This window comes from Peromyscus maniculatus, chromosome 18 (assembly GCF_049852395.1).
Source record: "Peromyscus maniculatus bairdii isolate BWxNUB_F1_BW_parent chromosome 18, HU_Pman_BW_mat_3.1, whole genome shotgun sequence".
Classification (NCBI taxonomy): Eukaryota; Metazoa; Chordata; class Mammalia; order Rodentia; family Cricetidae; genus Peromyscus; species Peromyscus maniculatus.
In genome coordinates, this window is record NC_134869.1 from 7,715,698 (window position 1) to 7,743,630 (window position 27,933).

General features: G+C 36.2%; 1 protein-coding gene across 4 annotated transcripts in view; it reads right to left on the minus strand.

The window, feature by feature from the left end:
* Nucleotides 1–434: 434 nt before the first annotated feature.
* LOC143269234 (uncharacterized) overlaps nt 435–27,933 on the minus strand; it is a 59,452-nt gene continuing 31,953 nt past the window's right edge. Inside the window, exons 10-24 of one of the 4 annotated variants that reach the window (XM_076554296.1) lie at nt 26,094–26,173; nt 24,109–24,166; nt 22,037–22,065; nt 21,893–21,953; nt 18,774–18,802; nt 18,623–18,683; nt 17,151–17,179; nt 17,001–17,061; nt 15,292–15,374; nt 12,717–12,822; nt 12,105–12,184; nt 7,547–7,652; nt 6,935–7,014; nt 1,702–1,800; nt 435–676 (exon numbers count right to left, since the gene is read on the minus strand). In XM_076554296.1, the coding sequence (XP_076410411.1) occupies nt 1,726–1,800; nt 6,935–7,014; nt 7,547–7,652; nt 12,105–12,184; nt 12,717–12,822; nt 15,292–15,374; nt 17,001–17,061; nt 17,151–17,179; nt 18,623–18,683; nt 18,774–18,802; nt 21,893–21,953; nt 22,037–22,065; nt 24,109–24,166; nt 26,094–26,173 (938 nt within the window). In that variant the 3' untranslated portion in view covers nt 435–676; nt 1,702–1,725. Of the gene's footprint in view, nt 731–1,701; nt 1,801–6,934; nt 7,015–7,546; nt 7,653–12,104; nt 12,185–12,716; nt 12,823–15,291; nt 15,375–17,000; nt 17,062–17,150; nt 17,180–18,622; nt 18,684–18,773; nt 18,803–21,892; nt 21,954–22,036; nt 22,066–24,108; nt 24,167–26,093; nt 26,177–27,933 lie in introns of all 4 variants that reach the window. The other 3 variants (XM_076554294.1, XM_076554295.1, XM_076554297.1) reach the window with 3 other exon arrangements.

Genomic DNA, 27,933 nt, shown 5'->3' on the forward strand with positions numbered 1-27,933 from the left:
CCACCAAGAAGAAATCCATTCATGGGTAAATGAATAAACAATGGATAAACTAAGAAAACTAAAGCAGTGCTCATTTACATAAAGAAGTTATGGATGAACCATTAATGACCATCATCAAATACTGTATAGCTGCATTAGTAACTAGAAGAGCTAAAGGGAAATGTAGCAATCAAATGGACTAAAACAACTTTGAATGGATAATTAAATTATTTTTATTTAATTATTATTCATTATTCAATAACTTTGTACATTCAAAAATGATATCTTCTAAAAATATATTACAAAGCACATAAACATATATACATATATACATATATACACATATACAAGAACTATTTACATCAAGGGAAGGAAGGTAAATATAAAATAAACACTGAAGATAGTATAATATATTAACATAATATAACATAATCTAATGAAACAAGATAAACATATGGAAATAAAAACTGAAGATAATATAATAGTGTAATATACTACAATATAATGAAACAAAATAAACAGGTGAAAATAACACTGAAGATTATGTAATATAATACTATAATATTCTAAAACATAAAATAAAAATGTGCTTTTTCTTGAAGCAATTATTGGAGAAGGGTCAGATTGTTTTCCTGAGTTGTTTTATTGTAGATGGTCAGAGAAGTTGTCAGCCAATTGTCGTAGACTTGTCCAAGTTCTAGGATGAGAATAATTCAATTTAAATGCACAGTGCTCTCTTCTGTTTTATAAACTATATGGTGAAAAGAGCTAGTTAGAGCACTCATAAAATGCATTTCTAGAACATGTGTGCCAATGGAGACGTTTTTGTAAAATTCACCTTTCATCCATCATGAATATTCCCTTTAATACTTCACTTTCATGACAGACCTATATGCACCATGACATTTGTAAACCTTAATGCTAACACCTAACCTTAAATCTACTCTAACTATATAACAGGAAGCCTAATCATAAAATTCAACCTAGCCTTAAACTCTAAATTGGATCCTAACTCAGTATGTAATAACAGTGAGGAAAACATGGAAGATGGTTAGGAATACCTTTTCTTCTTATGAATGAAACCTTTGTGTTAGAAATTGATTTATGTTCTTATTACATATTCAACACTATGCTATTCCTTTTCTAAAGAATTTATTCTCTCTCCCACCACCAGACACACTGCTCCATGTTCCTCCTTTATGCCCAGTATTTGAAACTGTTCATATTCTTTAGCTCCCAGCTTTCTCTCTTCAGCTTTGTTTCCTAGTATTCTTGAACCTTTGAAATGTGACCAAAACATACATACACATACATTCTAGATATCTATCAATCGCTTATCTATCTATCTATCTATCTATCTATCTATCTATCTATCTATCTATCTATCTATCATCTATCTATCTATCTATCTATCATCTATCCATCCATATCTATCTATCTATCTATCTATCTATCTATCTATCTATCTATCTATCTATCTATCTATCTATCTATCTAATCTATCTAAATAACTATGTGTGTGTGTGTGTGTGTGTGACTGATGACAATCTTGATTTAGCCAGTTGTTGACTCATGAGACAATCATTCCATTGACAGTTAACACTTTTTATCCCCTGTGCTGCACTGAAATACTTATATTCCTGAGCTGGAAAACTGAGTATGTATTTTAGATAAACATTCTTTCTAATACTAATACATTTTAAAACAAAATATAACTCTTACCATCACTTTTTTATGTTTTCTCTTCTATTTCTTGTGGTGGCGAGAAGAGCTTCGTTTTTTGGTGAAACATGCACAAAAACATGCTCTTATAGTATCAATCTGAAAGAGATTATGTAAAATAAGGAATTTTTAAACTGAAAATTAAAACAATGTCACGAAAGATTTGAACCATCCATTCAACTAAAAAAGGCAATTATGGCTGATTGCATATTTTACATATATTCACAATTTTAGAATAAGTTACAATAGTATGAGAATTAAGTACTAGGACTCCTTCAAAAAGGGAGGGACTCTGAGTTCTAGGCTTAGGCTACCTCTGATATTCCAGAAACTCCAGAACCAGATGAAAGATTCTGACTTCCCTTTAGGGCCACATATGATACCCATGAACTTTGTCTTGGGGCCTGACTTGCATGATATCCTACAACAACATAAAGCCCAGGGATTTTTCTCCAGGATCCCAGGCAGTATGACTTCCTACACAAGTGAGGAGCCCTGCCTTCTGGAGGTTAGGCCTACTGATGAACTAGGCAAACTCCATGACCAGTTGAGAGGCTCTCACTGCTTTGATTCAACCTATGTATTTTGCTTGGGACCATTCCCACAGGTGGCTAGGTTTCACCTGCCAGGCACCACCTGTACTGACACAGGAACCCCGCTCTAGGCTTAGACAGAGGCTGACTCACAGATGAAGGATAGGACTAGGGCTGTGGCCCTCAATATCAGTGGCACAGAGGAAAAACTGCATATCAACCCTACCAAAATTTAGTCTCTCCTGGTGGTTTTAAATGCCTCCATTGAAACATAAGGTGTCTTGAAAAAAGGAAAGGAATACGAAAAATCCAACTAACAACCGAAAACATCTTCTGAAAAATTATTGATCACTTAATAGAGAGTTATAAAAGAGAACGATGTGGATGAAATTCAGGAGAAATAATTCAAGAGAATGATTTTAACAATGTCCAAGCAATTCTGAGATAATAAAAATCTGGGCTGAAACTAATAAAATAGAAATGACAATGTTTCCATAGAGCTCACTCTGGCAATATGAGTGAGGGTGAACTGGATCTGAGAACCTAAGAGAAGGAGAATTGGCCTTCTTTGCTCTGGTCTGTATTGGGTGAGCTAGCCTAGGCAGTGTTGGAGAACACATGCGGGTAGTGATAATAATGAAAAGCTAGCAAGCTGGCCAACCCAGCTAAAACCCAGGCCCAGAACCGGGGTTTTGAGTTGGTTCCCACCAAATCCACCAAATCTATGTACTGTTGGAGAATGTGAAGGGGACAAACCTACAGATTCAAAACAGCAGGACCTCCAAGACACAGGACAACAACAGGATGTCCAAGAGGAGCACCAGGGAGAGACCATTATTGGTGGTGAAACAGAAACCAGAGGATTTGAAGCAGACCAATTACTCATGGTAATTAACACTTGCAAGTTAAGGAGAACAGATTAAGAGATAAATTGTGTATCTTAGCAGGCCACACTACTGCTTCTATACAAGGTTCTTTTTTTTTTTGTTTTGTTTTTAAACTTCCAATGAAATTCAGAAATCACAAACATATTTAAAAATCTCCAGTGCATGTAATTCTAAAATCTAAAAAAAATGGATGTATTTCTAGATTCATTGTATGTAATGAAATTAAGTCAAGAGGAAGGAGATGATTCAATATATATATATATATATATATATATATATATACATATATATATATATATGTATATATATATATATATATATATTGAGATTGAAGAAGTAACAAAATATTTTTCAACTAAAAACAGACCAGGACAAGATGGATTATTTGCAGAATTTTACAGAATACCAAAGAAAAATGAATATCATTGCTACTCAGAAGGATTTCTCCTAAATCCTTTTTATGATGCCAGTAATAACTTGATACCCAAACTAAAGAAAGACTCACATGAAGAGAATTAGAACCACAGACTGATTTTCATGATGAGAACAGATACAAAACTTCTAAATGTGAGATTGACAAGCTGGGGTTTGAGAGATAACCCAGCATTGACAAGCACTGCCTATTCTTCCAGAGGACCCGCTTTCAATTCCCAGCATCCATATCATATCTCACAGCTATCAGTAACTCCAGTTCCAGGGAATTGGATGCTTTTTTCTGGCCTATGAATATACCAAGCACATATGGCATGGACAAGAATAATGTAGACAAATAACCATATATATAAAATTAAAAATGGCCATGGCAAAGAGAATTTAAGACCATAACAAAAAGATTATCCATGATGGCCCTTTTGGTTTCATCCAAGAATGCAGGGTAAGACAAATGTATGTAAATCAATAAATACAACATATCAAATAAATAGAATGAAGAAATTCACATGATTATCCCAATATATGCATAAACCACCACTAAAACAATTGAATATTTGGAACTTAATGATAAAAGTCAAGGAGAGGCTAGGTATGGGTAGAGAACATATCACAATCATACAAGTGAAAAACAACAAGCCTACAATCTACATCTTCTAAAATGGAGAAAAAATATTAATCTAACCATTATGATGGGGAAAAAGGCAATCATTGTTCACTGTCTCTATACTTTTTCAATAAAGAACTGAAGTTCTAGATAGACCCAATAAGGTAAGAAGGATATTAAAGCATTCAAAGTGTAAGAGAACTCAGAATGCCCCGACTTAAAGACGGTAGGATTTTATCAGCTGTAAAAGGGGTTGAGGCTCCACAAAAAGTCTTACAGCTGATAAACACTATAACAAATTAGCATTTCACAAATTTAACACCTAAATCAATGATGGCAAACTGAATAAAAAATCAACAAAAGAATCCCACTCATGTGCCCTAGGATATAGAATCAATCTTGATAGCCATCAGCAGATGAATGGATAAGGAAAATGTGGTATATACACACAATGGAATATTACTCAATAAAGAAAAAAATGAAATAGTAAAAATTGCAAGTAAATTAATAGAACTAGAAGAGTTTTACTCAATGAGGCCAGCTAGGATTAGAAAAGCAAATGTGATATGCTGTCCTCGTGTGTAGATATTAGACTTTCGTGTGTTCAAATAGGATTACATAAGGAAGCCTAGAAATTAGACATGGTCTATTGTAGATGGACCCATTGAAAGGGAGAGAGTAAAATATATGTAAAATTAAATCAGAGAAGGAGAATATTGGATGTTGACAGTTTCAATCATGGAAGGACTGGAGGATAAAGGACAAAAGGATGAGTGCCGAACAAAAATGAAGGTCTATGAAAAAAGCCTTATAGGAACTATGATGTTGCAAATTAAGGAAAATACATTTTGAACGGAGGTAGAACACAGGTGACAAGAAATAACACTGGATCAATAAGTAATCTGGGCTAAGGTTTAAGTGGCAATGAAGGCGGAAGAATAAGTCAGAGCAGGGACTAAGGTGTAACTGAACCGTATGAAGGCTTGTAGAAGTGACTCGTTTGTAAAAAAGTTTAAAAGACATACTAAAAAGAGTTTGTTCAGAGGTACCTGGAATGTGTTGACTTCCCTCATAAGACATGAGATTTATATTGAAACTCCAAAACAAAGGACAAGATACCTCCTTATGAGTTATTGGTCAATTAGGCCTCCATGTCACCCCAAATAACAAAGTCTATTTCTACACATTCTGCTTGTTTGTCATAACTAAATGGTAAGACTCTCTTGTTGAAGATACCACACAGTCTGGTTATGTAGGGCATTTAGAATCCAATCTCTAGCAGACAAGGAATTTCTGCCTTTCATCACAATAAAAGTTGTAGTTCCAGCCACTGGTCATGAAATACATGAAGAGTCTATCCAGTCTTGGACCTTTCCTATGACAACAGTGACCAGCCAGGTAAGCTGTCCACAATGATTGTGTGGTAGTTATGTAAATAACCAACCTTGTTAGGAATGGATGGGAGAGCTGCTCCAAGCAATGGATTAAATGTCTGATGCTGTAAACCTTGTCAAAAGCTTATGTCTGGAATAGTCATAAGCTAGTGCAACTAGTGCTATTATTATTTGTGTTTATACCCATAGGTTTGTTCTGCCCTCATTGTTGGTCATATGATTCCTTTTTTTTTCAGGGAGTAATGGTTAATATAGAGACTCATAACTAGTTAACATGATAAGGATAAGCCAGGGTGAAGGTTCATCTGCAGATGCGTCATTTCTATTGACCTCCCACTACTGAAAGCTCAAGAAACAATGAGGAAGAATGGTCTGAAAACAATGTAAGAGTTTGAATCTGGAGAGAAGTACACTGAAATGTTCTTTTGGGGACAAGGAATAACGGGTGCACAGATCAACTCAGAACAGCTGTGTCTTACACTAGACTTGCACAAGCTCTAGCAAATCAAGACGCCAGCATGAGTGAGGAAGCATCTCTCAAGGCCCCAGGACTAGATGAGGAGCAATTGGCCATGGCTGGTTGTGAAAGGAGGATCCTAATTTATCTGTGGGCTGTGGCTTAGGAGAGATTGCCTCATGTCCCAGAAGGTGTCTTCACACACATTCACAGATGGTCAGCCCCACTTAGACTCACTGGGCTATTGATAATAATTTAAGAGCCAGGCAGTGGTGGCATATACCTTTAATCCCAGCACTCGGGAGGCAGAGGCAGGAGGATCTCTGTGAGTTCAAGGCAAGCCTGGTCTACAGCGTGAGTTCCAGGAAAGGCACAAAGATACACAGAGAAACACTGTCTCAGAAAACAAATCAAAAACAAAAAAATAATTTTAAGAGATATTAAGCAAAGAATAAATAGAAGAAGAAGAAGAAGGAGGAGGAGGAGGAGGAGGAGGAGGAGGAGGAGAAGGAGAAGGAGATGGAGAAGAAGGAGAAGAAGGAGAAGAAGGAGAAGAAGGAGAAGAAGGAGAAGAAGGAGAAGAAGGAGAAGAAGAAGGAGAAGAAGAAGAAGAAGAAGCAGAAGAAGAAGCAGAAGAAGAAGAAGAAGAAGAAGAAGAAGAAGAAGAAGAAGAAGAAGAAGAAGAAGAAGAAGAAGAAGAAGAAGAAGAAGAAGGAAGAAGAAGAAGGATGAGTTCCACCAGCACAAGGTGGAGGAAGTCAGTGGTGAATGCAGTTTTCAAAGAATAAATAATAAGAATATTTAAAAAACATTTACATTTTATGTATTAATTCTAGAAGACATACTAAATTTAACCTTATTTGGCCTATGGAACATTACTGTGGAAATAGCATAAATGTGCAATGTAAAATGAAGTATTTACTTACAAATGACTGCTTAGTTTTTCTAGCACTGGGCTGCCTCTGCTCTTCTTCTGAGGCATGCGCTTGGTCTTCCATGACAGATGCTGTTAAGAAGTGCACACATCTCACTAAGCAAAGTACAATGAACATTGAGGGGAAAAGCTGTCCATTGCTATAATGAAGACACACTAGGGATGGGAAAATATTTATTTTCATTTTCCCAAGCAATAGTTTGACTTAAGTATAAACTGCAGTGGAAATATTTAACTTATCTTCTCTGCTTAATAAAGGATCTCTCTCAAAAACAGGTGTTTGGTGTGTCTTTTTTCTCTAAACAGAGGATTGGGAAGCAGCCCCCACTGTATGGGAGTTCCCTTCACTTACATATTCAGATTGATCTCATATATTTCTGAAGATAAAGCAAAAGAAAATGGACACCTGAGAGGTGGGAGCAAGGACTCTGTCTTTGACAAACAAAATCTTATCTGTTGCTCAGATTTGATATTGTGTGTATTATTACCGTTCTACTAATCCTTTGGCTTCCTATATATGTAGTTGTCTGTCTATAACAGACAGTGTTCTGTTCTATACACAATCATTCTATAGAACAAGTATATTTTAAAATGTACTACTTACTTTTCTCCTGATGCATTATTACATTTTTTTCTGCAACATTGTCCATATTGGATGAGTCAGGAGCTTCTGTGGAAGATTCCTGTGGTCCATTAGGGTCAGACACACTCTATCAAAAGGAGTATTGGTAATATATTTTAGAAAGGTCTTATTTGATTTCTAAGAACATACTTGAATTCCTAATTTCATGACAAGTGTACTTGAAATTCTATGTAGTATATATTTAAGACAAAGTCATTTTAATAGCAAATCTATTATTCACAGTAAAGTTTAAATCTATCCTTCATTTTTCATGGCACTTCACTATGTAAGAGGTACAAAGGAAAAAGGAAACACATTCAGAGGATATGACCTGATGCACAAAATTAACAAAAATAAAAGCAACTACTTTTATATAAGAACTGTTAATGCTATTTATATTCCCAAAATAATTTGGAGGATATTTATAAAATAAAGAAGTGCCTACCCTATTACCAGGAAAATTTCTTTAAACAGTGTGGTACTTTGAATGCCAATGGGCCCCATAAGCTTATAGGAAGTGTCACTATCAGAAGGTTTGGCCTTGTTGGCAGCGGTGTGACCTTGTTGGGGGAAGTTTGTCTGTCTGGGGGCCATTAGAGGTCTCCTGTGCTCAAGTTACACCCAGACTAAACACAGGTTCTTGTGGTGGTAATCTAATTATACTGAAATGTGATTTTGATTGTATGTTAATAAATAAAGTTGCCCGCGGGTCAGAGCTATTAGAGCCATAGCAAGAGTGTGGCGGTGGTGGCACACGCCTTTAATCCCAGAAAGCCAGCCTTTAATCCCAGGGAGTGGTGGTAGAAAGCAAAAAGATATATAAGGCGTGAGGACCAGAAACTAGAAGCATTTGGCTGGTTAAGCTTTCAGGCTTTGGAGCAACACAGTTCAGCTGAGAGCTATTGGGATGAGGACACAGAAGCTTCCAGTCTGAGGAAACAGGACCAGCTGAGGAACTGATGAGGTGAGATAGCTTTGGCTTGTTCTGTCTCTTTAAATAGACTAACAGACAGGAAATAGAGCCCTGATTCTGGAAGCTGGGACACCGCAGGCGGAAGGGTGAGATTTCAGCTCTGAGCTCTGACCTCTCGGCTTTCTCTTTTGCATTGTTTCTGTGTTTCTTATTTAATAAGACGGTTGGTTACATCTATAGGTTCTTTTACTGCTTGCTGATCAAGATGTAGAGCTCTCAGCTCCTTATCCAGGACCATGTCTGCCTGCATGCTGCCATGTCCTGCTATGATGATAGTGGACAAAGCCTGTGAAACAGGAATCCATCCCAATGAAATGTTTCCCTAATAAAAGTAGCTATGGTCATGGATTCTCTTCCCAGCAATAGAAACCATAACTAATACAAACAGTATTGTTTTCTATTCTCCTATTTGTCTCCTTTAATTTTGTTCTCTTGCTTTATTGCTCCAGCTAATAGATTGAGCACAACATTGAAAAGGATTCAAGATGATAGACAAATTTGTCTCTTATGACCTCATGGGACTCATGTTTTCATCCACTGGGGATGATGTTGGCTCTGAGTTTCTCATTACATAATTTTTATTGCATTGAGGTATGCTCCTTCTTGTCTTACACTCTCTGGATTGTTATCATGATGGTATATTGGATTTTGGCAAGTGCCTTATCTACATGTATTGAGAAGATTAGGTGACTTTTTGTCTAAGTCTGTTTCTGTGCTTTGTTAAATCTGTTGACTTGTGTATTTCAAACCATCTCTGCTTCTCTGAGATAAAAACAACTTGGTCATTGAACATTTGAACAATTGAACATTTAGAACTTAGTGATAAAATTCAAGGAGAGTCTAGGTATTTGTAGAGAATATGCCACAATTATACAAGTGATAAATAACAAGCCTACAATCTACATCTTCTAAAATGGAGAAAAAATATTAATCTAACCATTATGGTGGGAAAAAAGGCAATCATTGTTCACAGTCTCTATACTTTTTCAATAAAGAACTGAAGTTCTAGATAGACCCAATAAGGTAAGAAGGATATTAAAGCATTCAAAGTGTAAGAGAACTCAGAATGCCCCGACTTAAAGACGGTAGGATTTTATCAGCTGTAAAAGGGGTTGAGGCCCCACAAAAAGTCTTACAGCTGATAAACACTATAACAAATTAGCATTTCACAAATTTGACACCTAAATCAATGATGGCAAACTGAATAAAAAATCAACAAAAGAATCCCACTCATGTGCCCTAGGATATAGAATCAATCTTGATAGCCATCAGCAAATGAATGGATAAGGAAAATGTGGTATATACACACAATGGAATATTACTCAATAAAGAAAAAAATGAAATATTAAAAATTGCAAGTAAATTAATAGAACTAGAAGAGTTTTACTCAATGAGGCCAGCTAGGATTAGAAAAGCAAATATGATATGCTGTCCTCGTGTGTAGATATTAGACTTTCGTGTGTTCAAATAGGATTACATAAGGAAGCCTAGAAATTAGACATGGTCCATTGTAGATGGACCCATTGAAAGGGAGATAGTAAAATATATGTAAAATTAAATCAGAGAAGGAGAATACTGGATGTTGACAGTTTCAATCATGGAAGGACTGGAGGATAAAGGACAAAAGGATGAGTGCCGAACAAAAATGAAGGTCTATGGAAAAAGCCTTATAGGGACTATGATGTTGCAAATTAAGGAAAATACATTTTGAACGGAGGTAGAACACAGGTGACAAGAAATAACACTGGATCAATAAGTACTCAGGGCTAAGGTTTAAGTGGCAATGAAGGCGGAAGAATAAGTCAGAGCAGGGACTAAGGTGTAACTGAACCGTATGAAGGCTTGTAGAAGTGACTCGTTTGTAAAATAGTTTAAAAGACATACTAAAAAGAGTTTGTTCAGAGGTACCTGGAATGTGATGACTTCCCTCATAAGACATGAGATTTATATTGAAACTCCAAAACTAAGGACAAGATACCTCCTTATGAGTTATTGGTCAATTAGGCCTCCATGTCACCCCAAATAACACAGTCTATTTCTACACATTCTGCTTGTTTGTCATAACTAAATGGTAAGACTCTCTTGTTGAAGATACCACACAGTCTGGTTATGTAGGGCATTTAGAATCCAATCTCTAGCAGACAAGGAATTTCTGCCTTTCATCACAATAAAAGTTGTAGTTCCAGCCACTGGTCATGAAATACATGAAGAGTCTATCCAGTCTTGGACCTTTCCTATGACAACAGTGACCAGCCAGGTAAGCTGTCCACAATGATTGTGTGGTAGTTATGCAAATAACCAACCTTGTTAGGAATGGATGGGAGAGCTGCTCCAAGCAATGGATTAAATGTCTGATGCTGTAAACCTTGTCAAAAGCTTATGTCTGGAATAGTCATAAGCTAGTGCAACTAGTGCTATTATTATTTGTGTTTATACCCATAGGTTTGTTCTGCCCTCATTGTTGGTCATATGATTCTTTTTTTTTTCAGGGAGTAATGGTTAATATAGAGACTCATAACTAGTTAACATGATAAGGATAAGCCAGGGTGAAGGTTCATCTGCAGATGCGTCATTTCTATTGACCTCCCACTACTGAAAGCTCAAGAAACAATGAGGAAGAATGGTCTGAAAACAATGTAAGAGTTTGAATCTGGAGAGAAGTACACTGAAATGTTCTTTTGGGGACAAGGAATAACGGGTGCACAGATCAACTCAGAACAGCTGTGTCTTACACTAGACTTGCACAAGCTCAAGCAAATCAAGATGCCAGCATGAGTGAGGAAGCATCTCTCAAGGCCCCAGGACTAGATGAGGAGCAATTGGCCATGGCTGGTTGTGAAAGGAGGATCCTAATTTATCTGTGGGCTGTGGCTTTGGAGAGATTGCCTCATGTCCCAGAAGGTGTCTTCACACACATTCACAGATGGTCAGCCCCACTTAGACTCACTGGGCTATTGATAATAATTTAAGAGCCAGGCAGTGGTGGCATATACCTTTAATCCCAGCACTCGGGAGGCAGAGGCAGGAATATCTCTGTGAGTTCAAGGCAAGCCTGGTCTACAGCGTGAGTTCCAGGAAAGGCACAAAGATACACAGAGAAACACTGTCTCAGAAAACAAATCAAAAACAAAAAAATAATTTTAAGAGATATTAAGCAAAGAATAAATAGAAGAAGAAGAAGAAGAAGAAGAAGAAGGAGGAGGAGGAGGAGGAGGAGGAGGAGGAGGAGGAGAAGGAGAAGGAGATGGAGAAGATGGAGAAGAAGGAGAAGAAGGAGAAGAAGGAGAAGGAGAAGAAGGAGAAGAAGAAGGAGAAGGAGAAGAAGAAGAAGAGGAAGAAGAAGAAGAAGAAGAAGGAAGAAGAAGAAGGATGAGTTCCACCAGCACAAGGTGGAGGAAGTCAGTGGTGAATGCAGTTTTCAAAGAATAAATAATAAGAATATTTAAAAAACATTTACATTTTATGTATTAATTCTAGAAGACATACTAAATTTAACCTTATTTGGCCTATGGAACATTACTGTGGAAATAGCATAAATGTGCAATGTAAAATGAAGTATTTACTTACAAATGACTGCTTAGTTTTTCTAGCACTGGGCTGCCTCTGCTCTTCTTCTGAGGCATGCGCTTGGTCTTCCATGACAGATGCTGTTAAGAAGTGCACACATCTCACTAAGCAAAGTACAATGAACATTGAGGGGAAAAGCTGTCCATTGCTATAATGAAGACACACTAGGGATGGGAAAATATTTATTTTCATTTTCCCAAGCAATAGTTTGACTTAAGTATAAACTGCAGTGGAAATATTTAACTTATCTTCTCTGCTTAATAAAGGATCTCTCTCAAAAACAGGTGTTTGGTGTGTCTTTTTTCTCTAAACAGAGGATTGGGAAGCAGCCCCCACTGTATGGGAGTTCCCTTCACTTACATATTCAGATTGATCTCATATATTTCTGAAGATAAAGCAAAAGAAAATGGACACCTGAGAGGTGGGAGCAAGGACTCTGTCTTTGACAAACAAAATCTTATCTGTTGCTCAGATTTGATAATGTGTGTATTATTACCGTTCTACTAATCCTTTGGCTTCCTATATATGTAGTTGTCTGTCTATAACAGACAGTGTTCTGTTCTATACACAATCATTCTATAGAACAAGTATATTTTAAAATGTACTACTTACTTTTCTCCTGATGCATTATTACATTTTTTTCTGCAACATTGTCCATATTGGATGAGTCAGGAGCTTCTGTGGAAGATTCCTGTGGTCCATTAGGGTCAGACACACTCTATCAAAAGGAGTATTGGTAATATATTTTAGAAAGGTCTTATTTGATTTCTAAGAACATACTTGAATTCCTAATTTCATGACAAGTGTACTTGAAATTCTATGTAGTATATATTTAAGACAAAGTCATTTTAATAGCAAATCTATTATTCACAGTAAAGTTTAAATCTATCCTTCATTTTTCATGGCACTTCACTATGTAAGAGGTACAAAGGAAAAAGGAAACACATTCAGAGGATATGACCTGATGCACAAAATTAACAAAAATAAAAGCAACTACTTTTATATAAGAACTGTTAATGCTATTTATATTCCCAAAATAATTTGGAGGATATTTATAAAATAAAGAAGTGCCTACCCTATTACCAGGAAAATTTCTTTAAACAGTGTGGTACTTTGAATGCAATTGGGCCCCATAAGCTTATAGGAAGTGTCACTATCAGAAGGTTTGGCCTTGTTGGCAGCGGTGTGACCTTGTTGGGGGAAGTTTGTCTGTCTGGGGGCCATTAGAGGTCTCCTGTGCTCAAGTTACACCCAGACTAAACACAGGTTCTTGTGGTGGTAATCTAATTATACTGAAATGTGATTTTGTTTGTATGTTAATAAATAAAGTTGCCCGCGGGTCAGAGCTATTAGAGCCATAGCAAGAGTGTGGCGGTGGTGGCACACGCCTTTAATCCCAGAAAGCCAGCCTTTAATCCCAGGGAGTGGTGGTAGAAAGCAAAAAGATATATAAGGCGTGAGGACCAGAAACTAGAAGCATTTGGCTGGTTAAGCTTTCAGGCTTTGGAGCAACACAGTTCAGCTGAGAGCTATTGGGATGAGGACACAGAAGCTTCCAGTCTGAGGAAACAGGACCAGCTGAGGAACTGATGAGGTGAGATAGCTTTGGCTTGTTCTGTCTCTTTAAATAGACTAACAGACAGGAAATAGAGCCCTGATTCTGGAAGCTGGGACACTGCAGGCGGAAGGGTGAGATTTCAGCTCTGAGCTCTGACCTCTCGGCTTTCTCTTTTGCATTGTTTCTGTGTTTCTTATTTAATAAGACGGTTGGTTACATCTATAGGTTCTTTTACTGCTTGCTGATCAAGATGTAGAGCTCTCAGCTCCTTATCCAGGACCATGTCTGCCTGCATGCTGCCATGTCCTGCTATGATGATAGTGGACAAAGCCTGTGAAACAGGAATCCATCCCAATGAAATGTTTCCCTAATAAAAGTAGCTATGGTCATGGATTCTCTTCCCAGCAATAGAAACCATAACTAATACAAACAGTATTGTTTTCTATTCTCCTATTTGTCTCCTTTAATTTTGTTCTCTTGCTTTATTGCTCCAGCTAATAGATTGAGCACAACATTGAAAAGGATTCAAGATGATAGACAAATTTGTCTCTTATGACCTCATGGGACTCATGTTTTCATCCACTGGGGATGATGTTGGCTCTGAGTTTCTCATTACATAATTTTTATTGCATTGAGGTATGCTCCTTCTTGTCTTACACTCTCTGGATTGTTATCATGATGGTATATTGGATTTTGGCAAGTGCCTTATCTACATGTATTGAGAAGATTAGGTGACTTTTTGTCTAAGTCTGTTTCTGTGCTTTGTTAAATCTGTTGACTTGTGTATTTCAAACCATCTCTGCTTCTCTGAGATAAAAACAACTTGGTCATTGAACATTTGAACAATTGAACATTTAGAACTTACGGGCGGTGGTGGCGCACGCCTTTAATCCCAGCACTCGGGAGGCAGAGCCAGGCGGATCTCTGTGAGTTCGAGGCCAGCCTGGACTACCAAGTGAGTTCCAGGAAAGGCGCAAAGCTATACAGAGAAACCCTGTCTCGGAAAATCAAAAAAAAAAAAAAAAGAAAAAAAAAAAACTTAGTGATAAAATTCAAGGAGAGTCTAGGTATTTGTAGAGAATATGCCACAATTATACAAGTGATAAATAACAAGCCTACAAACTACATCTTCTAAAATGGAGAAAAAATATTAATCTAACCATTATGGTGGGAAAAAAGGCAATCATTGTTCACTGTCTCTATACTTTTTCAATAAAGAACTGAAGTTCTAGATAGACCCAATAAGGTAAGAAGGATATTAAAGCATTCAAAGTGTAAGAGAACTCAGAATGCCCCTACTTAAAGATGGTAGGATTTTATCAGCTGTAAAAGGGTTGAGGATCCACAAAAACTGATCCATGATATTCACATTGAGTCTTATCTTTACCCAGGTGTGCAAATACATTAAAAATAGAGCAATTACAATTTTCAGAAATTTACTTACTATACATCAATGGAAATATTTAGCAATGTCATGGGATTCTAAGAATACTAAATGCTTTCAATTTATTATTCAATAATTAATTTTTTGATTGAATAATGTGGTTTAAAATATAGCATGTGAGCCTATGGCAAAGTCATTGAAGCAAACAATAGGAAATGAGAAATTTAAATTTAAATTTTACGTACAAATTCTTGATTTTCTGCACTCTTAACAAAACTTCTCTTATTTTCCACCTTAGATTCTGTTATTTCTTCTGAAGAAATTATATCTTTTACATAAAAAATATGAACAACAATTAGGCAAAATAATACTCTATAAAAATGGAAATAATGTAAAGTTAGGGTTTTACATTTTATATGTTATTTCAATTAACCACATGGTATAGGTATATATTTACATCCTCAAGAAAACTTGTAATTGTAGACAAATCAACACTTGGACATATACTACATATTGGCCAGTTTTGAGTCATACATGCTTTATATGATTTGTTAGGAAACTCATAAATATATGCTTACATCCACATCTGCAGAAACTGTGGGAAAATAACACTTTCACCCTGTAAACTATCCTTGCCTTGCAAGAGTAACTTTAAATAACTCACTGTTAACTTCCCCCAAATGATACTTGGTTTACCACACATTTTTCTGTGAACAGGATAACATGCTTTTGCTCTGCTCTGACAAATTGATTTTTTTTGTTGTTGTTGTTGTTGTTTTTTGAGACAGGGATTCTCTGTATAGCTTTGGAGCCTTTCCTGGAACTCACTCTGTAGACCAGGCTTATGTCGAACTCACAGAGATCCATCTGCCTCTGCCTCCCAAGTGCTGGAATTAAAGGCACTACCGCCTGACAAATTGCTCCTTTTTGACTCACTTTATCACATGGAGTCATTCTGTACATCTTTTTTCCCCCAGGAAAAATGGGTATTGCTGTGGCTACCCTAGCTTAAGATAATGCTTAAACTCTTCTTTGTGACTTCAACTCGAACCCACTTTTTTACAGTTATATCTTTTTCTCCTTGACATGTAGGACCTATATTAAAGGTTATTCTAAGCTCCAAAGATCTCTTTGCTTTTGTTTCCTTTTTTCTTTTAATTACTTTGTGTGATTCTGATAGGTTTTGACTTTAAGTTTTGAAAGTAAGTAAGTCATTACAGACATGGTTTCTTTACTGATACAATGTCTGTTGTGACACAGAGAGATGAGTTTCAGACAACAGAGTACAGAAAAATAAAAAGGTGTAAAAGCATACAACATGTGCATATAAGTAATGAGATTTTCAGTGACTGAACTGTCATATGCAAGTGTATCCTAATTTATTGAAATAGATTGTAGATACGCTTTTAAAATGCCATTCCTTTTCCTTGTAAATAAATTACAATGCTCTGCAGATGGAGGAAGGCAGTGCACTATGATTTATAAACAACACAAAAATTGATTTTCTTTTCTGAAAATGTGGTATATTGCTGTTTGTCCAGCCCAGAACAGAATCTCTGAGCTCAACATGTCTCTGCCCTGACCTTTCAGAGAACTTTACTATAGGTGTGCATTTTGAGACCTAGGTGTCCAGAAATGATGTTCAAACATTGGGGAAGTCACATTAGTCTCATAGTTGACTTACAGAAGTCAATAATAAACAGGGAGTTTGCACACTGGAAAGGTTAAGGTGAGTGAACCTGAGTATTAAACATTGAAGCTGTGCTTACATTTACTAATAATTCATATTGTCCTTGTGAATGTTTTGAAGCATGCCTGCCACTAGTGAGATGGAATTGCTTATGTCAAACCCTGTCATCACCATCATCAAGATATAATGGGCATCAGGAAATCTGTGTGCATTTGAAATGTAATAAAATAAACTGATCAGAAGAATGTGACATACAAAATTTACCTGGTTGAGATTGGTGTGGTAGAGACTCAGGTTTGGAGATTGGATGTGAATAATCCCTCAGCTGAATGGATTTTCAAATGAGATATTTAATTAATGTTTTGGAATTCAATAAACATTAATCATTTAATATAAACATTAAAAGTCATTTACCTCTGGGTGAGGACATTTTTCAGCCCACACTAAAAAAGAAAGGATAAATTTATCAATCTCCTACACAATGGGAACTGCAAAAGTAATTTTATGTAGGCTTTGGATGGCAGTGAGTTCTTATTCCCTTCTTCCTAAATAAACACCTATTAGTTTACTGGTTAGGGCAACAGCTGACAGAAATAACTGAAATGTTCTAAAAGCAATCTTAGAGTCAATGTAATCCTCATCAAAACTACAACATGACTAGTCAGAGAAATTGAAAAAAATAACCACACCACCATGAAAAAGCCTTTTAGCTCCACATAGAAATAAACACAAACGAACAAAGAAAAAACCCTGGAGAGAGGTAAAACAAACCCCAATACAAAAAGAGTTGGAGAAACCACCACCCCAGATTTCATGATTTTTACAGGTCTAGAGTACTAAAAACATCATGGTTTTTAGCATCACAGTACACGTGTTGATCAATGAAATCAAATTGAACACCAAACATAAGTCCACACGCCTATGGACACTTTTACTTTTGATAAAGAAACTAGAAATACACACTGGAAAAAAAAACAACTTCAATACATGGTGCTCACCAAACTTTATGGCTTCAAGAAGAATGCACAGAGAACTATATTTCTAACCCTGAATAAAACTCAACTTCAAGTGGATCAAGGATCTCAAAATGAGACCAGAGACCCTGAATAAGATAGAAGACAAAGTGTGTAATAGGCTTGACCTTACTGGTACAGGAAAAAAACTTTCTGAATAGGACACCTGTAGCACAGGCACTAAGATCCACATTTAATAAATGGGACCACATGAAGCTAAAAGCTTCTTTATGGCAAGATATGTATATCAGTGTTGGGCTTTTAAATAATCACTCCACCATATGATAGTGTTATTGAAATAAATTATAGATATGAATTCTAAATATATTTCCTATTTCTTGTTACTAAGTTACAGTAGTGTACTACAGATGAAGGTAAGATATACATTATAAGTTCTAGAACAAAACAAAACTTGATTTTCTTTTCTGAAGATGTGGTATATTGCTGGCTGTCCAGTCCAGAACAGAATCTCTGAGGTAACATATGTTTTTGCTTTGTCCTTTCTGGTAGCTTTGAGTATGACAGGTGTTCATTCTGAGACCCAGGTATCAAGAAATCATAGTCAAACATTGGAGAAATCTCAGTAGTCTCACGATTGACTTCTATAAGTAACTAATAAACAGAGAGTTTGCACACTGGAAAGGATAAGGCCTTAGATCATAAGTATTAAACATTAAAGCTGAGCTTATTTTGCAAATGTTTTATATTTCCAATGTAATATATTTTCCAGCATGTATGCCACTATCAGATGGCACTGCGTATGTCAAATTCTATCATCACCATCATCAAGATATAATTGGCATCGGGAAGACTGTGTGCTTTTGAAATTTATTGAAATACCTTGATCAGGAGAATGTGACTTACGAAATTTACCTGCTTGAGATTGCTGTGTTTCAGACTTGGGTTTGGAAATTCGATGAGAATAATCCCTCTGCTGAATGGATTTTGAAATGAGATATTTAATCAATATTTTGGACTTCAATCAAGATGTAATTATTCAATATTAATATTAAAAAACATTTACCTCTGGGTGTGGACATTTTTCAGCCCAAACTGAAAGAGAAAGAATGTAGAGTCATTCTCATGCACAATGAGATCACCAAAACTACCTTTATGTAGGCTTCAGATGGCAGTGAGATTTCATTCCCTTCTTTCATAATAAACTCCTATTATTTTACTGCTTAGGACAAAAACTGACACAAATATACTGAAACTTAGCAAAGCAACTTAAAGATTCAGTGCAAGAGCCATCAAAATTCCAATATAATTTGTCAGAAAAATTGAAAATAAAAAAAAAAACAAAACAAAAAACCAACCACAACAGCATCAAAACACCTTTCAGGTTCATGTGGAAATTCAAAAATAAAAATAAAAAGAATAAAAATAAAACAAAAAAAAGAATGGACAGACTCCACCAGCTCAGATTGGACCAAGAGGTGAGTCACTGTTCTCCTAGGCACAGTTACAGGCCAGCAGGCAATACTCCTGCAGGCAGGTCTGATTACCACCACCCCATCAGATCCTTTAATCACAAGTCCTACTACTCTGGCCCTCTAAATCTACCCACTGCACCAAGACTGCAGCTGCCCCGTGAGACACAGACTCTGCTAGGTCCAATTGAACCAAGAGGTGAGTCACTATTCTTCCAGCAGGTCACCCCAGCCTCCAGGCCTTAGGCCCAGGGGCACAACCCATGCCCCCATTCCCTCTCCATTGCAGCCCCAATTGCAGGCCAGTTGGAGAGTTTCCTGCAGGCAACTGACAACCTGACAACCTCCACTTCACATATGACCCTGTTATCTACAAGTCCCACTTGCTCCCCCAAATCCACCCATCCCCCAAGACCATAGCTGTTCCCTGAGACATAGACTTAGCTGGCTCCCCCTGGACCAAGAGGTGACTCACCATATTCCCAGCTGGTCACCCTGCTTCAGAGGCACAACCCAAGCCCCCTTCCCCCACCCATTGCAGCCCCAGCTGCCAGCCAGCAGGCAGGACTCCTGTGGTGAGGTAACCCAGGCTCAGAAAGACAAACATGATATTTAATCACTCATCAGTGGATACCAGATGTAAAGAGAAAAATAATCAGACTACAACCCACAGCTCCAAAGAAGCTAGGAAACAAGGAGCCTAAGAGGGACACATGGATTGCCATGGGAAGGAGAAACAGAGGAGATCTCCATGAGTAGTGGGGATGGGGGGCAATAAAGGGCATGGGATGGAGGATGAGAATATGAGGAGATAATAGGATGGTTGAGCTGGGGGAGGGACAGAGTGGGAGAGCAATGAAAGAGATATCTTGTTAGAGGGAGACGTTATGAGGTAAGGGAGAAACCTGTTGCTAGGGAAATTTCCAGGAATCCACAAGGATGACCCCAGATTAGAAGACTGGCAATAGTGAAGAGGGTGCCTGAACTGGCCTACCCTGGTATTCAGATTGGTGAATTCCCTAACTGTCATCATAGAGCCTTCATCCAGTAACTGATGGAAGCAGATGCAGAGATCCACAACCAAGCACCAGGCTGAGCTTGGGGAGTCCAGTTGAAGAGAGGGAAGGGGATTATATGAGCATGGGCAGGGTCAAGATTATGATAGGGAAATCTACAGAGACAACTAATCCATGTTTGTAGGAACTCAGGAACTTTAGACCAACAGCTGTGGAACCAGCATGGGACTGGACTAGGCCCTCTGCATATGGGAGACAGTTGTGTAGCTTGGTCTGTTTGAAGGCCCCCCAGTAGTGGGATCAGGATCTACACCTGGTGCATGTGCTGGCAATCTGGAGCCCATTACCTATAGTGGGATGCCTTGCTCAGCCTTGCTGCAGTGTGGAGGTGCTTGATCCTGCCTAACTGAATGTACCAGGATTTACTGACTCCCCATAGGAGACCTAACACTTTTGGAGGAGAGGTTGGGGGTATGCTGGAGGGGAGTGGGAAGAGGGATGAGAGGGGGATTTGTGCTTGGTATGTAAAATAAAATTTTAAATAAAAAGAACAAAATAATGAAAGACTTAACATTGAATAGAGATAAAAGGATACTTAATATGAAAAGAGGATGGAGAAATCACTATCTTAGAGTTCATGTTTTGTTACAGAGTTAGACTAATAAAACAGCATGATTCTAGCATCACAATAGACATGTTATCAATGAAATCAAATTGAACACCAAATGGAGGTCCACACACATGATTTTTCATATAGAAACCAGAAATATACACTGGGTAAAAAACATCTTCCAACATGATAGTGAACTAATCTTGATTGCTGCATGGAGAAAACTGCACATAGATCTGTATTTACTACCATAAATAAAAACATAATTCCAAATGAATCAAGGATCTCTAAATAAGACCAGAGACACTGAATGTAACAGTAGAGAAAGTGTGTGATAGGCTTGAACTCATTGGTACAGGAAAAGACTTTTTGAATAGGACACCTGTAGCACAGGCACTAAGACCCACACTTAATAAATGGGACCACATGAAGCTGAAAGTTTCCTATGGCAAGATATCTATGTAAGTTTTGGGATTGTCAATGACTGCTCCACTATATGATAGTGTATGCTGTGCTATTGAAATAGATTGTAAGTAAGAATTCTAAATGCATTTCCTATTCCTTGTAATTAAATTACAGTGCACTATGAGTGAAGTGAAGCAGTGCACTATGAATTCTAGAGCAACACAAAAATTGATTTTCTTTTCTGAAGATATTGTACATTGCTGTTTGTCCAGTCCAGATCAGAATCACTGAGCTCAAATAAGTTTCTACCTTGTCTTTACAGATAGCTATGTGTGTAGGTGCGCATTCTGAGATCCATCAAGAAATTATGGTCACACATTGGGGAAGTATCATTAGTCTCATGATTGACTTCTATAAGTCACTAATAAACAGAGATTGCACACTGGAAATGATAAGGCAGTCGAACATGAGTATTAGACATTGAAGCTGAGCTGACATTTCTAAATGTTTTATATTGTCAATGTAATAATTTTGAAGCATGTATGCCACTAGTGAGTTGGCATTGCTTATGACAAAACCTTCCAACATTATAGTCGAGATATAATTGGCATCGGGAAGACTGTGTGCATTTGAAATGTATTAGAATAAATTGATCAGAAGAAAGTGACTTAACAAAATTTACCTGTTTGAGATTGCTGTGTTTCAGGCATGGGTCTGGAGGCTAGATGACAATAATCCCTCAGCTATTTTGAAAAGAGATATTTAATCAATATTTTGGATTTCAACAATATATAAATATTCAATATAAATATTAAAAGTCACTTACCTCTGGATGTGGACATTTTTCAGCCCAAACTGAAAGAAAAAGAAAGTACAGTCAATCTTATGCACAATGAGAATTCCAAACCTACCTTTATGAAGGCTTCAGAGGGCAATGAGTTCTATACCCTTCCTTCAAAATAAACATCTATTATTTTACTGGTTAGGAAAGCAGCTGACAAATATACTGAAATATATCAAAAGAAATCTATAGATTCAATTTAACTCCATCAAAATTCAGAGAAATTTTAAAAACAACCACAATAGCATCAAAAAGCCTTTCATGTTCATATGGAAATACAAAAAAGTCTTGGATATATTTAAGAAGATTCTCAATACTAAAATAGGCTGGAGAAATCACTATTTCATGGTATGTTTTGTTACAGAGCTAGAGTAATAAAAATATCATGGTTCTATCATCAAAATAGACATGTTGATCAATGAAATCAAATTAATGTCAAAACACCTATGAATACCTGATTTTTCACAAAGAAAGTAGAAATACACGCTGGACAAAAATAGCCTCCATACATGGAGATTACCAAACTTCATGGATACATGAAGAAGAATACACATAGGAGTATTTATTACCCTGAACAAAACTTAACTCCAAATGGATCATGAATCTCTAAATAAGACTAGATATCCTGAATATGACAGAAGAAAAATTTTTAACAGGCTTGAACTCACTGGCATAGGAAACAGAACACCTGTAGCACAGCACTAAGACCCAAATTTAGTAAATGGGACCACATGAAACTGAAAGCTTCTTTATGGCAAAGGACACCATCATCAGGCTACATAATAGGAAAAGAACTTAACCATTTAAACCTCTAACGTACAGTTAGTATCTAAAATAAATAAAGAAGAAAAAATTGGACTCCCAGGAAACAAATAACCCAATGACAATGGTGTTTGGGAATACAAAGACAATTTTTAAAGATAAAACACAAACTACTGACAAACTTTTAAAGAAATGCTCATCATTTTTATTTATCAGAAGAATGCAAACCAAAAGTACTTTGAGATTTCATTTTACTCCTGTCTAAAGGGCGAAGTTCAATTAAGCAAATGACAACTCATGCTTGTGAGGATATGACGAAAATGGAACACTTGCTCATTACTGATGAGAATGTAAACTTTTACAGCCATTATGGAAATGACTCTGGCATTTTCTCAGGAAGCTGGCTACTAATTCTTCTCTAAATTCACCTATACACCTATCTGGCATATACCCAAAGGACTCTATATCCTACTACATAAATATCTGCTCATACATGCTCATTATTGACTATTTACAATAGCCAGATTTAGGAACAGTCTAGATGTCCTTTAATTGACAAATATATAATGAAAATGTGGTGAACTTACACGATGGGGTGTTTTGCTTCTATCAAAAAAGGAAATTTACATATAAATGTATGAAGCTAGAAAAAATCACCACGAATGAGGAGACCCAGATCCAAAAGTCAAATACTGTATAATTTCCCTTATATGTGAGTGTTAGCATTTAAGTCTTCAACATGTGTGCTAAAATCCATATAACCACAGAGACTCTGCATCAAGTAAGGGATTGCTTGTGAGGATCATTCAAGTAAAGGGAAATAGAATATATAATTGTAGAGAGACAGTGGGGGGAAGGGCGATGCAAGTGAGAGGTTAGGGTAGGAATATGGGGATGACCAATTTACTAACATCCACATGAAAAACCGTATGGAAACATACTACTGTAGAAGATTTCTAAATACATAAGCATATAAAATAAATACAAATGGAGTCTCCAAATAAGAGAGGAGATAAACCCCCAATTAGACATCTTTTGCTAAACATGAAACCTTTAGTTATACCTTGTTGAGTCAATGGACAAATGGGGCACCTTAGGTATCTCAGGTAGAAGAAAACTCAGAGATCTTTCTGGGACTATCTCAATTTTACACATCGCTCATGCTTATTAACATATGGGACTTATTACCACTTTTGTTGTCTTTTATTTAAGTGTAAATTTATTCGGTGATTTCTTTCGGTAGCATAACATACCAGCATTTGTCTTACATAAAGTCTTTTCATGATGACTCTTACCTTCAATTATTTCATTTTCTTCTGGACCATTTCCTATGCTGGATGACTGGGCAGCTTTCTGCAGTGGATTAGGATAAAACACACTCTGTCACATGATATTAGTAGTGTAATTCCAAAAGGTCTTATTTTCTATTTCTGAACATATCATGATATTTGACTTTAAGGAAATTGTTCATGAGAATATATGCAGTATATATCAAAAACCATGGTATTTGAATGGAGAATCTTATATACACAGTCAAGTTTAAGCTTTTCATTTCCCAATTATATACAAGAAATATAGAGTAGAGGAAAAGCATCCACAGACATATTAATGCCTGATGTGCATGTATCAATAAAAGTAATCATTTTATATTATAATGCATGAAACTAATTTGTTCTTATTAGTAAAGTTGGAGGATGTTAATGAGACAAATGTTCACATCTTTAGTAGGGCCATTCCTCTAGGACACGATTAACATTAATTATGAGGTGTTGTACAATGACATTATTTGTGTGGTTAGGCTTGATAGGAGGTATGTATTATGTTAAAAGCATTCATATTGTATCATGCTGATTGTGTAGTGAAGAAGGCAGAATGGGCTCAATTTCGGTAAAAGTGAACAAACAAAACTGACATATTTTGTTAATTTCTTATACATGGTAATTCTGGATCAAAATGATTAGCAGACAAGTTTTTATTTCCTATGTTACCTTTAGACAATAACATTAGACCATTATGCAGTTTTTTAATATTTTACAAATGTTTCTCAATGAACAGAAATCTTCCCCAAACACCATTTCACAGTTTTTGCATGTTTAACAGAATAAACAAATCTTGCTTTCTCGTTCTTCAAGAATTTTAAAAGTTATGAGAATATGTTGTCCACTATTCTATATGTACAGTAATGCCATCCTATTTGACAGTTACTGAGTGGACACTCCCTCATCTTCTAAAACATGTTTGGCTTCATACTTTGATCTCTGATGACAAAATACCATTCTCACTCCTACCCTGTATTAACGACAATTTTGCCTAAATATCTCTCTCTACCATATGTTTTCTTTATGACAAAATGCACCTATCTGAACTAAAACAGTTGCTTTTTACTTGCTTGGTGTTCTATTACTATGGCAAAGGCTTCCCTCTGAAATTCTCAGTTCTTGATTTCTCAACATAGAGTAGATATTGACTATACAGATTTATGTGGGTTTAAAACATGAAAAATGTCTTCAGAACATACTCATACTTCAGTAAGTACCTAACATTGTATTATGTCTCTGAACAGATTGTGTGAAAGAGAAAGTATAGTGTCTTGAATCTATTTGAATTCTCTACATTAACTCAATTCCATATATATATATATATATATATATATATATATATATATATATATATATATTGAGCATATTGGACAATAATGTGGAAATAATTAATTTCCTTCATTGAAGTGAGCAAAATAATTGAGTTTTTCCTTCACAATTAGGTCTCTTTTATGGAATCAAAAATTCTTTCTGTTGGAAGATTAGTTGATTATATATCCATATGATCTTCTCAAATGAGGACCTTGAAATAACCCAATGACCATAAGGAAAAAATTTCTCCTTGACATAATTGAGTATAATCATCACATAACAAATTTAGTTTTTGCAGGAAGAATCAACTTTATTAAATAAGTCCAACTCTAAAGTCATAATTTTATATCGTCCACTATTTTAAATAGAGAGTCTATGGCTCTCCAGCCATGTAAAGAGCTTAACATAAAGCACAAGTAATAATCATATAATTATTTACTAAATTACATATAAAAGACAATGATTAGCTGTGTGACTGGATTCTAAGAATACCCTGTGTTTTATAATAGGTAAAAGACTTTCATTTCAATGTTAAATCATCATTGATGGACTGAATATAGTAGCCTGAAGTGTAGTTTCTTTTGGCCTATGGTAAGATCATCAAACCAAACAGTATTAAGTGAGAAATTTAATTTTACACAGTTACATACCAATTTTTGATAGTCTTCATTCTTATTACAAACATTTTCATTTTCCAGTTTTAAATCCGGTATTGTTTCTAATTCCAGTTCTTCTGACATATCCACATATTTTATTTAAAAAATAAATATAACAATTAGATACATAATTTTCTATGACAATAGATTGAAATACATTCACAATTAGAATTTAGAAAAAAATTTACTCTTATCAAATATTTCAATTAAATGTACTTTATAGATGAATATGCACATGCTTAGATAAATGCCCAAGTTGTAGAAATACCTGTATATCACTTGTATAGAAACTGCATGTTGCCAGCTTCAAGACATCCAAATACTTGACTAATTTACACACCTCTCATAAATGACCAAGCTCTCTAAAATCTACACTTTCAGATGTCATCGATGTTTCAGAACATTTATCATGTGCTTATACCCACAAGCACATTCAAAAAATGTACAAATTAAGGAAATTGGAAAAGGATTATGAAATAATTTTTTTTTTGGTTTTTCAAGACAGGGTTTCTCTGTGTAGCTTTGTGTCTTTCCTGGAACTCACTTGGTAGCCCAGGCTGGCCTCGAACTCACAGAGATCTGCCTGGCTCTGCCTCCCGAGTGCTGGGATTAAAGGCGTGCGCCACCAGTGCCCGGTTGAAATAATTGTTTTTTATTGAAACTAGCAAAATAGTTTTAGTTGTAAGGCCCTATTGCTCAAGACTCCACACTTTAGACACAGAATTTGGAGTAATTTAACTGGACCTGACATAGAAACCTGCTCTCATACTATGAGAACATGCTTTGCAAAGTGCCAAGGGAGATAAGCAATCAGTAATCCCACCAGCAGAAAATGGTACACCACCAAGATGTTGAAAAGCCTGGCAAGATAACGCTCATGGTAGGATAGCGATACTTTTATTTTTGGGGTAACCAACAGCTGTCCTATTGGTCTGGAGACCCACTAAATGAGAAATTCATTCCAAGTACTGGGAAACTAATCAACTATCCATGGATGGAGAAATTATAAACACTAGGAGTCATCAATTACTCCCATTTTCTCATAACAGTATACTTACTATGTTCTAAATATTGTTTTTTATAGTCACAGTTATACCCACAGAAGAATGTAGCTGACATTTTTCCTCAAAGAATTTACTTTTCACAGTACATAAAAGTATTACAGTATATACAATTAATCAAAATCCAAGGAGTGACCATAATATGCCCCAACTCCACTTATAAAGTCCTAAATCTAAGGATCAGAAAAAAATAGCAAGAATTGGGAAGATTGATTGTAAAATCAAAGTACCAGCACTCTTGAAGCTACACAGCATCTTCTATGCATGACTTAGATATTGCTACCATGAAATTTCAAAGGTATGATATCTGAAAAAACACCTGTATAAGGACAACACCAGATGAAATTCTACTGTGGGTGAAGTGAATCTCACAATGCACAACCCCTAGATGAAGATCTGTAGGCAATCAGTGGCTGATAAACAAAGATAAATCAGGTGATTTTCCAGAGATGAGCTCATCCTAGTAGGATAATAGGTTGTGCAATTCCAGTGATCAGTCCTAAACACATGTACATATAAGCAACACACTAAACAAATACATACAAGCATGCATACACTTATACACACACAGAAACACAAACACACATGCACACACACATGCACATACGTGCATAAACACACACAAATATAGTGTGTCTTTACTAATAGTATAGAAGAGAAGTCACACACAGAGTTACTAAGGACTTGAGCACAGGGAATGTTGTAGAAATAGCCAGAAACCTGAAAAAGATGTAAATATAGTACACAAGCATGAAATTATCAAAAGTTAAATA